The 14,887-nt window shown below is 42.9% G+C and overlaps 1 protein-coding gene across 2 annotated transcripts in view; it reads left to right on the top strand.

Annotated features, from left to right (window-relative positions):
* Positions 1 to 14,887, top strand: part of reck (reversion-inducing-cysteine-rich protein with kazal motifs) — a 74,913-nt gene that overhangs the window by 46,951 nt on the left and 13,075 nt on the right. For both annotated transcript variants that reach the window (XM_010751550.3, XM_027274195.1), the window contains 10 exons: positions 582 to 794; positions 1,858 to 1,994; positions 2,591 to 2,734; positions 2,839 to 3,027; positions 7,187 to 7,297; positions 8,380 to 8,551; positions 9,880 to 10,069; positions 10,496 to 10,706; positions 10,815 to 10,888; positions 14,526 to 14,681. In XM_010751550.3, coding sequence (XP_010749852.1) covers positions 582 to 794; positions 1,858 to 1,994; positions 2,591 to 2,734; positions 2,839 to 3,027; positions 7,187 to 7,297; positions 8,380 to 8,551; positions 9,880 to 10,069; positions 10,496 to 10,706; positions 10,815 to 10,888; positions 14,526 to 14,681 — 1,597 coding nt within the window. The remainder of the gene's footprint in view (positions 1 to 581; positions 795 to 1,857; positions 1,995 to 2,590; positions 2,735 to 2,838; positions 3,028 to 7,186; positions 7,298 to 8,379; positions 8,552 to 9,879; positions 10,070 to 10,495; positions 10,707 to 10,814; positions 10,889 to 14,525; positions 14,682 to 14,887) is intronic.

The raw sequence follows: 14,887 nt of genomic DNA, 5'->3' as shown, positions 1-14,887 counted from the left end.
CTATTTTGGGGTTAAATCAAGTCAAGGATCCAGACACACACACACACACACACACACACACACACACACACACACACACACACACACACACACACACACACACAAACACACACACAAACACACACACACACACACACACACAGGGTTGCTTCAAGGTAAACAAAACATCCACTAATCAGCAGCAAATGGAAATGATGGAACCACACCCAGAGCTTCTGCCTGGAACCTTCTCTCTTTAAACCACCAATTAGCTGACTCACTTGAGACCAAACCCACCAATCAGACATCAAAGACACTTCCTGGTGCAGTGGAAGGGGAAACCAGTCCTCACATTACCCAGAGGGATTCGAGCTCCCTCTCTCAGGCCTGCAGAGCAGATGGCTACAAGGCCACAGTCTCCAGCACACCTTGTTCTCCAATCAGACAGATTGATGGTGTTTAGTTGCTGACCACACCATTGTTGCTTTTCTTCTCAACACAATAATTTTATTAACCATTTTGATGTTTGTTTGTTTTTTTTACTTTTCAGGCACAAACAAACCAACTTTTATTTCACTCTGAGCTCTCGTCTCTGTCCGCAGGCCCACGGAGCTGTTCCGCAGCTGTAACGTCCAGTCAGACCAGGGCGCCATGAACGACATCAAGCTGTGGTCCAACGGGACCATCAAGATGCCTTTCATGAACATACCTGTGCTGGACATCAGGAAGTGCCTGCCCGACATGTGGAAGGCCGTGGCCTGTTCCCTTCAGATCAAACCCTGCCACAGCAAGTCCAGAGGAAGTGTCATATGCAAGTATGTTAAACTAAGGTGGCTGCAAAATACGCAAAAGCACCAAAAAGGTCTTGGTAGAAACATGACAAAAGAGTATTTATTATTATTCAAATAGAAGAATACAATAATAGAACAACTTTAGGAAGCACTTAAATAACCAATAACTAGTACCTTTAACGAGTATCTATAGCCACAGGTCAAGAGTCAACCCCAGTCTACCTGTAAACTGACTGATGAGGCTGTGTCTAAGGAGGCTGAGCAACCTGCTGTTCAGAAGATTAGTGGTTAAAAAAATTGCTCTCAGATTGCTTTTCCGTGAATGTGATTGGTTGCTTTCTGATTGCCAACTTGCATGGCAGCCTCTGAATGAGATGTGTAGTGAGTGAACCTCTCCCTTATCCTATACAGCCATAAAACAAGTTTCTCATGTATTTATTTCAAAATCTGGTTCAAAGTGGCCACCTGGTTTCTTTGAGGTTCCCACAGACTTAAGGTTTTTCTGAAGTCTACCTGAAACCTAGCATCAACACACGAGACGACACGGGGCATGATCAGTCTTGGCACTGACAGAGGCTCACATGGATTTGGTTTGGTGTAATGACTCTTAATCATTTTGTCTCCTACATGAGTTTTGTGGTTCGCTTGTGTCTTGGCATGTTTGTGTATTTGTCTTAAGTTACCTTCCCCATGAAGGCTTGAGTCGGCCTGCAAGGAATAAAGCTGTGCAGTCAGTAACAAGTTATGAGAACATAAATAGATGAATCTGAGATTTGATGGACATGTGGAGGCCCTGCCCTTGTCTCGGGATCTGCTGTGTCATGTCTGGGGTGTGTGTACGTGTGTGTGTGCAGCACTCCATCCCTTCAGGCTATATGTCTTGTTCAGTCATTTGTCAGATACAACCTTCCTCTCAGATTTTAATCTCCCACTTGTCTTGAATGACGGTACACCCTCACACACACATCCAGTCCACGTTTGCCAGAGCCTCTCCCTCTGCACCTAACCTTTGTTCACCTTCAAAATTCTACATTTGGAGACACACTTAACCATTTTCTTTCTAACAGAGTCTCTGATCTGTCCACAGGTCAGACTGTGTGGACATCTTGACACAGTGTGGGGACAGGAAACGTTTCCACGAAGGACAAACTCCAGAGAGGATCTGTGAGCTGCTGTCGCCTATTGATGACCCTGAACGCTGCATCCCCCTCCACAGATACCTCAGTGAGTCACAACCAACAGTACACATCCTGGGGGGGGGGCACACAACACACAGCAACATTAGCATCACGTGGTGTTGTGTTTCAGCCACCTGACTGCGTCTGTCTCTTGTTTGGCATGCGGCGGATCGTGTACAGTGAGTTTATTAGCTGAAAAGAGCTGTCTGCTGCTGCTGCTGCTGGAGAGGCTAGTGAGAGTGCTGAGGCAAAACTATTCAGTAAAACCACAACAATGAGCTCAGAGGACAAAGTTACTGTTTCACACATCACTGCAGAGTGGCTCTGACTCTGGACTTGGAGACCAAAAAGTTATTATGTGCTAGTTACATTTGTGTTTAATTCTTGATAAATTCACAGCAGGTGTGCCACTGCTCTGACACAGTTCCAAGTATTTGTACACATACAATAATCTGTATCTGCTGGTCAGTCACGATTCCCATGGGTCCTTGAAAGTTTGTGAATTTAAAGAACAGTAACTGTCACATCAGGGCTTTTATTTTGAAACCCGACTATTGTCACTAATAGAAACTACTGTCGTGTCTTATCTGACCTCCATGTCTACCCCTGACCTACACCCCTACCTATTCTCATACCCTCCAGCCCCCAGTACACTAGGCAACAACATTGTTGAGGAGGTCATCCATCCATGCAACCCCAACCCGTGCCCCAGCAACCACTTGTGTCAGGTGAACAGGAAAGGCTGCCTCGACGAACTCAACTGTCAGCCGTACCTGTGTGTGCCAGGTACGACCAATGACTGCTACAGTTTATAGCTTAACCTCCGAAGTCTTAAGACTGCAGCATGGCACTCATTCTAAGTGTATGTGTGTGTGTGTGTGTGTCGTAAGGCTGTAAACTGGGCGAAGCCTCAGAGTTTCTGGTGCAGCAGGATGCTCGCATCCAGGTGCCGACTCGCACTGGTCCCGCTGGGTGCTACGAGGTCTGCAGCTGTGGTCCCAGTGGACGTCTGGAGAACTGTGCGGACATGCCCTGCATGGACACCAGCAAGGCCTGCGTGGTGGGAGGACAGAGAAAAAGTAAGGACTCCATCATGTCTGCGTGTCTAAAGGATGGACAAAAAGTCTTTGATTCAGCAGTATGAGTCTGAAAAAAAGTCTCCTGGCTGTGTGACTGGGATGGCAGCAAAAGTCATTACACAAATGAACGTGGTGTTTAGTTCTCCTCATATATCTATGATTCAGATGGCCATTTACATTTAGTCATTTAGCTGATACTTTTATCCAAAGCGACTTACAGAGGAGGGAACAATCAAGGTACAGTGTGATAAGAAAGTGTTAGTGCAGCAGTTAGTGCTGTGACATTCTTAAAGGGTTACATTTATCATGTCCAGTTGTAGCTAGTGTTGGAGAGGAGGTCCTCTCTGAAGAGCTGGAGGTCTTCAGGAGATTTTTAAAGGTAGAGAAGGACGCCCCTGATCTGAGTTCCACCAACGGGGAACAACAGACAAGTAGAGTCTGGATTGCCTTAAGCAAATGGGTGGTAGAGCCAGGCGTTGTCCATTGGAGGAATGCAACGGTCGTCAAGGTAACATATACCTGTACAAGGGCATTCAGGTAGGTGGGTGCAGTACTGGAGACTACTTTATAGTCAGCATTAGTGATTTGAATTTAATGCGGGCTGCTACAGGTAGCCAGTGGAACTCGATGAGGCCACATTCTGGATCATCTGTGCAGGCTGGGAGACCCGTCAAGAGGGTGTTACAGTAATCTAGTCTTGAGATGACCACAGCGTGTGCCAGGAGTTGGGTAACATGTTGAGTTAGGTAAGGTCTGATTTTTCTGATGTTGTAAAGTTCAAGGCGGAAGATAAGTTGGTCAACATTAAGTGTACAGAACAAAAAACCCTAAAGCCAGTAGTGTTAGTAGGTGCTGTCTTTATGTTCCCAGTGTCACACTAGGGGACTGCCACTAGGGGACGCCAAAGTGAAATAAGCCCTTCGCATAGTTGCTTTAATGTTTTAGAATCCACTCAGTGATTCGGTCTCATGAATAATCTTTCTCTCTGTTTACAAAGACAAACACTTTCACTCTGTGTACACCTCCCCACCCCCCACTCCCCACTCCCCCTGTTTTCGCCTGGAAGGAGGAGGAGTGAGCTGCTCTTATTCAACGCAGATGTTTGGTTTGCATAGGACACATGCTGTTCTGTTTGTGTATGGAGCCAAACTCCACTCCGAAGTGTGGCAGTTTAAAATGTGCTGTTGCCTAACAGCGGGGATAGACGCATCACAGAACACGACTTACCTTTTCAGAAAGCCTTAAGAGCCTCTCTTCAATTCATAATGTATGTTTATACTCCAACCACGCCGCTCAGATTTCAGTGAAATCAATGAAATGCTCGACGTGTTCTTAGCAGGTATGAGAGACAGTTTATGCACAAAAGGTAGCCGAGGACGATAAGTGCTTTGTCATTATCCTCTCCTCTTAATTCAATCCTTTGAATTCCAGTCTGCAGCCATATTGTTGACTGTTGACAGCGAGGTAGACATGTAGCGTGGAGTGCTGTGAAGCTTTCTGCATGATATTACCACATCGTTTTCTACGGTAGATGGTGGCAAACGGCGTGAAACGGTCCTCGCTGCTTAGTGGACGAGGCATGTGTTGAATTGAAGTGTGGATCTTGATAACTGTGTGATAAAAGTTATGTTCTTGTGGGTGCCACGGTGATCTATGGGTAAGGCGTGGCCATCAATCACAATGTCTTGAATAGATTGGTGCTATTATATTATTAGATTGCTTATTAAAGATCTAGAGCTGCAGTGATTAGCACATTAATCGATTATTGGTCAACTGTTTGATTAATGACCATTTTAAAATCATTTTGAGTTACCAAGTCAAGAAAACATGTTGGATTGTCTGATTTCAGCTTCTAAAATGTGAATATTTTCTGGTTACTTTGGTCCTCTATGACAGGAAATGGAATATATATTTGTGTTGTGGATGAAAGAAGACATTTAAAGGCTTTTCTAAACAAGTGATCAACATGTTTCACCATTTTATTACAATGGAAATCGAGAAACGTTTGACTGATTAAATTATTTAAGAAATACATGAAAAGTTGATAGTTATGATTAGGACTGAAGTTGAAAGATTTAATGCAGTGAAAGTGAAAAAAAATATTCACATATAATATTTTTATAGCATTTTTTAGAAAAAAACATTTTTTTTGTATCAAACGGTCGTTCGCACAAACTTTTTTGAAGGTTAATCCATTATGATGCAGCCCTATTGAGATCTACATTAAATATTAGATAAGATCATAGTAATGAGACCTACATCAAACTATGAGATCATAACAACTGAACCATCTCCATGACAACTGAGCAAACTATTATTAAGTAAATGGTAAATGGACTGTACTTAAATAGCACCTTTCTTGTCTTCCAACCACTTCAAGTGTTTTGACACTACATCACATCTATCTCGTCCTCACACACAGATTTTTTAGCTGCTTAACGCCACGTTAGCCTGAATTAGTCAGGTTACATCTGATGCAGATTTGATAGGAAAGTTGTGTACTGTATAAGCTGTAGGTGATTTACATTACATTAATACTGAAGAGAAACAGCTTCTGCTGTTTGTATTCCAATATGTAGGTGAGCTGATATTATGAAACATACCAGTATTGACATGTATATAAAACAGAAGAAATGTTCCAGTTCTTTGAATCACTTCCTCTCATGTTTTACTTAATCCGAGCAAACTCTGTGGAACAGTGTGAAGGAGAACTTTGAGACTTTAAGCTGACTTTCTCAGGTGGAACATGAGGAATGGTGCTGGGCTTGGCTTCCTCTGGGTGCAGATATCCCCAAAGCTTGTCCAGAATTTTAAATTGATGAATTTTTAATGCAATAGAAAAGAAGTAGAGCCAGCAGGCCAGTAATGGTAGTAATAAATCACTTCTCTCATGTAGCAATGAATAATTTAATAATCATTCCTGACAACAAGTAATAAGTCAAACTAGCATTGCACTAGATGTGTCATCATATACTGGGCGAGGTTTATCATTGGTTAGTGTTTTTTCTCTAGATTTATCTGTAGATATGTACTGTTTTCTGAACACTCATGATTCAACATGTTATTAATTCTATGTCTTTTCTTTGTGATACCTACAAATATGAGAATAATGCATTATAATGCAGTCATCCATATGACCCATTACCCTTTGCTTGTCGCAATGTGTGGTTAAAATTATGAGCACTGATATGAGTGCTTGTAACTATAATTATGTATTGACATTACATAATTGCCATTTCTATGAGCGCATTATGATGCATTTTAGTATGTTCATAATGCATTATAGATATGTTTATAACTCTTGTATTAGTCTGTTTTACCTGTAACAGTTGCACTTATCTGTGATATGAAAACGAAAGATTTCCACATAGTCAGAGGAATATAAAGTGCATCCTGCTCATAGTTAAGCCCTACCACACCACAGAGCAGCTCTCTCTCTTGCTGAGCTCCTGCTGGGCTGATGCTCTGAGCAGAGATGCTCTGCTGTCAGGAGGAGAGAGGAGAGCTATCAGGAGGCAGCTGAGCTGACTTCATCGACAGTCAGCAGCTGGGAGCGTCAGACGTGAATTGCGCTGTCCTCCCTCGGACTGCCCGATCACCCTCAACTTCAACTCTGGGTTTTCTAGACGGCTCACTCAAATAATTATCTTTTAGGTGGCCAACCCAATAGTTAACACCTACCAACGAGCTAAGCTCTGGGAGCTATATTCTCGATATTTATTTCAGCCACTTTCTCTACATTGGCTGCCATGCAAGGTGCCAACGGCTCAATGACGAGCTAACCATTTATACACATTCACACACTGATGGCACAGCCTTCAGGAGCAATTTGGGGTTCAGTATGTCGCCCAAGGACACTTCAACATGCAGACTGGAGGAGCCGATCATCTGATTAGTGGACGACCCGCTCCACCTCTGAGCCACAGCCGCTCCGGTGTACCTAAGCACTCTGAAACGTGATTAGTCAATACTACTCAGAGCAGGACAGTTCCAATGCCAAAATCTTGGTCCCTTGCCCTCAGTTTCTACATTCATATGCATATGCCTTCAATGTTTTCACCATTTCCATGTAAATCATCCATCCTGAACACAGAAATCTATCCACGTTCTTCATATGTTCCTCTGCTGTCTCGCTGTGTGTGTTGTTTGTTACCACCAGACCACGGGACGTCTTTCAAGATCGAATGTCACACCTGTTCCTGCTTTGCTGGTGACACCATCTGCTCCACAAGAGAATGTATCAGCGACGAGGAGCGCCGACACTTTACCGGTGCGTCTGTATGAGTGTGTGTGTGTGCACGCACGCACCTGTCTTTATGTAAAGGTTCGAACAGGGTTTAGTCGTTGTAGAGTCCCTGAATAAGGTAGAATGAGGAGTCATCCAATTACAGTTATACCCATAATTTTAACTATTTAACATCCACATTACTGTCTGTCTCTGCGCACATCCCAGCTCCATCATACATATTTAAAGCTAACGGTTACAGAGTCAGGAAGCTGAATGTGGAGCAGTCAGAAACAGTGATAGATGAGACACAGCTGAAGTGAACATTGCTGAAATAATACTAACTCATTTTCTACATGGAGCTTGATAATCACACTAAATTGCCCTTTTGCATTCACCCTAACATGTTCATCTTAGCTAATTTCTGTTCAGGTCTGATCAGTAGTGACTGAAGTGCCAGCATCACTTTCAGATATCATGGAAGCAGTGTTTTATCATCTGATTTTTATGTAGTTACAGTACGTCAGTGATGGACAGTAGATCAGTTTTAGTCTTGTTGTGAAAAACATATTTTTGGTCATAGTTTTTTGTTGAATACTGAATTGATCTAAGTCTTTTGTTGTTGTTATTCCTGTGAGTTGACTTTTCTCGCGTTTTCTTCCATGGATGTAGCTTGGTGTGTAGAAAGATGACTTCACCGTTCTGATTGGGCGATGCTCCCTTTCTTGTAGAACAGCCATCAACAGCAGGTCAATTAAAACAACTAAACAACTCCAAGAGTTAGAAAGAGTCTTGGATTGATTGAACAGAAATCTTTCTTTACTTGAGTAATGGTTTATTAGAACTCTGGTCGTTGGTATCAGTTATGATAACATTGCTGAGAGCTGGGCACATATCCACATTGCTAGAGATGGGATCTTCCTTTGGTTACAGTGTTATCATAACCAACAGAAAATTTAGCTGTAATAAGTAGTGCATTCCTTTTAAAGCTATTTGGTTGCATGTTGTGACTTCACTGTATCATTCTGTCCTGTGTATTCATTCCATCACATTTGATGCCATCAATACTTTCCCCTGTCATTCTTATTGTCATCTCCCTCCCTGCCTCTCCCCATGTCCTCCTCCAGGTCTTCCCTGTAGTTGTCCGGACCGCTTTGTCCCGGTGTGTGCCTCTAACGGGCGGACCTATCCCAGTGCCTGTGTGGCTCGCTGTATGGGATTCAAGGACCACGAGTTTGCCTTCGGCTTGTGCCGCCTCAGTAACCCCTGTGATAATAAACCCTGCCAGAGGAACCAGAGGTAGGTTCAGCTGTAGAGTCAGAGTTACGACGGACACCACAAACTCCTCACCTCTTTCATCTGACTGACAGCCAGCTGTTGTTTCAGGTGGTTGGAGTAAGCGGGGGCCTCTATCAGTATGGGGTCTGTTATTCCATTTCATTCACACCTCATCATCACCCCCAACATCCACCCAGAAGCTACAGCTGCTGCCATCTTTGTTGACAAATAGCTCGATATGACTCAGCGACACAGAGGCCCTTCTTAAGAAGAAGCTTCTATTAGAGACAGGCCTGTGTTCTTAACTCTCCTAGTTTTGAGGGATTTAAGCATTCAGCAGTTCATCACATACACAAGTGATGTGCAAAGGACAGCAGGCTCTCGAGGTGGTGCTAAGACTAATGTGAACAATAAAGCAAACAAATTCAGGTTTTTAAGGTTTTTCAAAATGTAAACATAATTAATGTCTTTTCTGATCTGATTGCTGTTGATGCAGACTCTAAAAATGACAGCCTATGCTGTCTAAACGAAATTCAAACCGCAAAGAAAAACCTCCCAATGTAAACTATGATCTGATAACCAAAAGCACAGAAGCAGCCCCTCTTAAACTCGTGCTCCTAACAGAGATATTTGCAGTGTGAAAGTCTTAACTATACTAAACTTAGCCCAGTCCCCAGGTGGCAAACAAAATTCACAATGAATTCTCAAGTGCAACAATGGAGGCCAGCTCAACTTCAAAAAACACAAGCAGTTCTAACTTTAAATATGTTGATTCCAATCAGAGCAAGGCAACCACACACCTAGATCTGCATCCACAGTTACACACCAGCTGGGCGGTGGCAGCTGTGATAGAGTGAGCAGTACAAACTACACGGAATCTCATCTTCTCAAATTATTTCCAATTTAATTTTTTTTGTGGTGCAACCTCAGTCTGAACATACATATTGAATTGAATTCATGCGACCTCAACATCACTGACACGTCTAGCAAACCCCTGCTCTATCACCATAGCAACCACAAAATTACTGTGTTCAGTCTTTGAATTGAAAGGCAGGAGAAGAGTTTATGAAAGTTTCTGCTGATAACAGACATCATCATATGATGTGTGTGTGTGTGTGTGTGTGGATGCAAGAAGTTTGCTCGTGTCGCTTTATTTTTTTATTTCAGCTTTTTATCAAAATACACTTTATGGGTGTGTTGTGTACCTCCTTCATTGTGTGAATGTGTACTGTGTGTGTGAACATACTCACTTCTCAGCAGTCTGAAGCCTCTCTGCTACTTCACACATAAGGAGAGCGAGTGTGTGGATAAATCTATAAAGGAATATGGTGTGCGTGTGTGTGTTTCAGGTGCATCCCAAAGTATCGTGTGTGTCTCAGTGACTCTTCGGACTGCCCGCAGTATGAGTGTGTTGGCCGGCCGGCAGCCTGTGATAAGAACAGTGTGGAGCCCGCCTGTGACACTGACGGCCTGGTCCACCCCAGTCTGTGCCAGCTGCAGCAGGCCGGGAAAACCCTGGCCTACATGGGCCACTGCCAGGTAAGTTCCACAGGAGAGATGGAGTTAGAGGATTTATTTTTTTTTTTGGTGCTGTACCAGCATGGGAGCAAAAGCACATCCAGCCTTCAGCGAGGTTCAAACTAAAAAGCACTCAGAGTGCGGTCCTCCATCAAGGGTTAATAATCTTCTTAGTTAGCTGTTACTTTCAGGGTCGGCGCAGTGCGAGGCAGCGAGGTGGTGTTAACCTAGTGCAACTAAATGGAAAAGGTCTGAATCAGATCAGTGGCTTTATTTTTGCTGTCAGCTGAACTTGTGCTCTGTTTGGTCAGAAGTTCGACTACCTTTACAGCTACCTAAAGAAGACCTGTCAATTAAAAGATGTAATAACAAGCACATATATAATGTTTAATGTATATTGTCTATATATTATGTACAGTAATACATCTGCTCGTGCTCTGTTCTCAGGATGTCTGCAGGAAGCCTCAGCAAGTTTGTGGCCATAACGGTGAGACCTACAACACCGTGTGTGACGCCTTCTCTGACCGTGTGGCCGTGGACTACGAGGGCCCCTGCCACGCCGTGGGTCCCGTGTCCGATGTGGCCCCAGAGTCTGCATGCAGCATGATCCCCTGTCCACCTCTGTCCACTCCAGGCTGCCGACCTGTCACCCCACCAGGTGAGTGCACCGCTGACCATGACCACAAAACTGTGACTCCTTATGATGTGCACACAGTGTTTCTGGTGGTCGTGTTGAAATAATCCACGTTCTCTGATGTCTCTGCAGGAGCCTGTTGTCCAATATGTGCCAGCATGCTGCAGATCCTCTGGAACAAAGAGCAGATGAACACTTTCTCTAAGGTATGAAGAGTTTAAAAAAAAAAAAAAGCTGTACCATGAGGGTGGTTGATTTGAGCCACATAAAAGCAGATTTGAGTTCAGCTGAGGTGTAAATGTTCTCTAAGTGGATACTGCTGGTTGTATTTAGATGTAATTACAGGTACTGGCCACTTGGGTGAGCTATAAATCTAAAGAGTTCATACTGCAGCTGCATGAGGACTGCACAAACATCCAACTCTAACGAACTCAGTGCTGTTACTGAAATTATAATGAAACACAGAATAATGCTGTGGAATAGAATTTCAGGAGAACATCATGTTTTTATTTCTAGTTTCTTTTGTTTCCTCATAAAAACACACACACTCACTCCCTGTCACGATCGCACACCATGATGAGCCTCAGCTCTGTAATAACTGACATATTATGATGAGTGCAGTGTTCAGCTTCACAGTCATGATGATGTCACACTTCAAATACATGAATTCATTTCATCATCAGCTGAGAAGGAGACATCCAAGTGATGAACACGTCATTGTGTGCTGGGTCTGTTTTTCTTCTTTCCTCTCTCATTCGTCATCTCATGACCTCTCTCACTTATCTGGTGACCCTTTGGAGAGGCCTGTCCCTTACATTGAGAACCACTGACCTGAACAAGCTAACTGAATATAGACGTCTACTTCTGTAGGCTGCTAATGAGTACTGAGAAACATTTCAGTATTTTATTAATCCAACACTACACTGTTGTGTCCACATACATGATGAACACACAACATACTGACACACACATGCTCAGGTGAAGCTCACTGATCCAGCATGTTTCAGTTCAGTTGAATCTATCTCTCACAATTCAAGCCCCCTTACCATAGATGATATTTCCTGCTCCCACAGATGTGCTGTTCTTCCTCAGGTATCTCCCAAAAGAAAACTGACTCAACATTCATAACAAACTAATCAGAGGAGGTTATTTCTTTCCACCTTTGGTCACAGCGTGCTCCCTCGTGCCTCCCCTGAGCCTCCCTGGATGTGTGCCCAGCCTGTTGAACAGCAGTAAAGCCTGAAGCCCGCTGACGCCTAAATGCTGACATGTTAGCAGCTAATAAGTCCCACTGGCATCTCATTCTGATCAGCTTAATTATACAACAAAGCCCCTTTGGCTGTTAGTCAACTTGGCTGCAATCCCCAGCACAAGCACATCATAGTAAGACTCAGCATTAAGCCTGTTAATACCAAACACAAGCAGAGCTGATTTGATCTGCAGCTGCTAGGATACACCAAAAATCAGCATTTCACTGTGTAACTGCACTAAAGCTGCGGCTTAGCCTGCTGTGAGCCCCTCTGCTCTGTTTATCCAGCAACAGGCTGCTTCTATAACACCACTTCAATCATTTATCTTTCATTGATTTATTTTATTAAAGGTGATACAACCCCAATTACAAACAAGTCTGAACACTGTGGATAACATGTTAGCCCAGAGGACACAATGTCCACGATTTCAAAAAACTATTTGAAGATGAGCTCAGTCCAGAGAGGTGGACGTGGTTCCTGGATGTAGATGAACTGTGTTTACTGACAGCTGTTCTGAACTCTTCCTGAGCCCATGTAGTACTTATCCTCCAACAATCATGTGGGTTTTTAATGCAGCACTGCCTGCTGGGAGCTCCTCTGCTCTGTTTATTTAACAATGGGCTCCTCTTCATTCATTTATCTTACATCCTTGGAGGACACGACGTCCATGATTTCCAAAAGAATTTAAAAAGTGGACTTGGTCTCTCAGAGGAGCTCGGTTCTCTTTGCATGGTAGAGTGTGAACTTGCTCAACTCCATTAACAAAAGCAGCTCACAGACAGAAGCAAAACAAAAGTCAAAATCATCTTTGAAAAATCAGGTAACAGGTATGTCAAACAGTGAGCTCTCTGGTGTTCTATTGATCTCACTGCCTCACTCCTCTGACAGTCATTTTACTGCATACCACTGTAACAGTGTAACTTTGTTCACACTGCTTTGGTAGTATCGAATCCTGCTAGAGGCTCTGGGCTACATTAGCAGCTACTAGCACAACAGCAGAATCTCAGCTGAGCTGTCTGTGGTCAGGTTGCATTATGGGTAATGCAGGTGTCAGGTTTTGGAGGAAAAATAATGTGTGGAATGAAGAAACAGTATCTCTGCTACTCTGGAACTTATTTTTTGAACTGTCCAGCATGGTTAGAGGAGTGTAAGGCTGAATCAACAAGCAGCTTGTGCATTGTGGGTATTATTGCGTTGCTTTTCCTCAGGCTCGTGTTCTGCAACCTGCAGCCCACCTGCTGTAAATAATACATCTGATACTGCTGTAGCTCTGCTCTGTACATGATTGTGTTGTAGTCTCGTACGTCATGTTTTAACATTCATTTCATTTCTTTCCATTCTTTATACATATGTATGGACTATATTTATGTTTATGTCTATCATTCAGTACTGTCTGCTGTCTGAACATCATGTCTGCACACTGCAAGAATACAATTCTTCTCAGGAAGACAGAATAAATTGAGTCTGCACCCCCCCACACCCAGCAGCACTTTTTAAATGGCTACAAAATAAGACTACAGGCACAAACTCATGATCTCCAAACAAAACACAAAAACAGTTTGATTGTTGCAGGTCCACAGGCTCTGTATTTAAATCAAAGTCAAGACAGCACCACAGCAACGAGAGGAGAGTGAACAGTCTGTACTGCTATCACAGCATTTCTACTTTCCATGTATTGATTATTATATGTTGCTTCATTCTCTATCTGTACTGCATCTGTTTATCCAGTCCCCCATGTTTCATCGACACCCCCCTTTATTTAAATTTACATTCCACTTATCATCTCGCCTTATTAGCACTGAACAGCTCAGAGATGTGGGCACAGATTCAGAGGACCAGAGCCAGGCTAGTTAGCGTCCAATCACTGTAGAGATTTTGGTCATGCTTGCTGCTCATTGGAATTCCTCCAGATATCAAAGTAATTGTCCAAAGTCTGAGCAGTCTGGGCGATAAATGCCTTATTTATGGATTTTCACCACACACGCGCTTTTACGTTCATTGTTATTCTCGGCTGCTGTTTATGATTTTCTTCTTTTCACAAGTGATTATGAAAAGAATGTTTTTAGTTTGTTTAGTTTGAGTCAGAGAACTTTTTAATTAAAGAAGATCTGCATGGAGAGCTGGTGTTAGGACCACTGTTGGGAAGAAAATGAAGTCATAATATTCTAAGAAAATGTGAAACATTTCAAAATAAAGTTGTCATTTTGTAAGAATATTAAATTGTTTCTCTAAATATTTAGAGAAAAGGGTTATGTTGTGAAAAGTCATAATCTTACAACATTTGAATATTACCATATTTCTCATAAAATGAGGACTTTTTCCTGTTACAACTTCTCCTCAAAATATTTAAACCTAATCCTCATAATGTCACCATTATACTGCACAAACATTTCAGTAAAATATGACTCCTCTTCATAGAAACATTGATTTCTATAAAAATCACAATGAATCCAGTCCGTAGAGGTGAATCTCTGTTCTCCATTCTAACTTCATTGGTTTTATCCCTCATAGAAATGCACCTTTTATTTCTTTACTGACATGTTTAAACAACATTTTCATATACCTCTGTTTGACCTATGACCTTTGTGTGCAGCTGAACAAGAATCAGCCGGTGACGGTCCATGATGTCCTGCAGATCCTCAGGCTTCATGTCTCAGTACCACAGTGCGACGTCTTCGGGTACCTGAGCATCGACCACGAGCTGGTGGTCCTTATCGCTCCGGTGGACCAGCAGCCGACACCACTGCAGGTAACACACACACACACACACACACACACACACACAATAGATTCAGTCATGGAGCCATTTAGACATCCATGTCTGCTTTTGTCCCTTTTCACTGCGTATGTGTGAAAATCAATTGAGTTCACGGTCGGTTATGTAGTGAGCACAAGCTGCTGAAACCTGCAGCACAGCAGCCATGACAAAAAAAATAAATCTGTGTAACTGCACAC

The sequence above is a fragment of the Larimichthys crocea genome, chromosome XXIII (assembly GCF_000972845.2).
Source record: "Larimichthys crocea isolate SSNF chromosome XXIII, L_crocea_2.0, whole genome shotgun sequence".
Lineage (NCBI taxonomy): Eukaryota > Metazoa > Chordata > Actinopteri > Sciaenidae > Larimichthys > Larimichthys crocea.
Note: the sequence above shows the minus strand (reverse complement) of the source record. Positions and strands in the feature narration are given on the sequence as shown.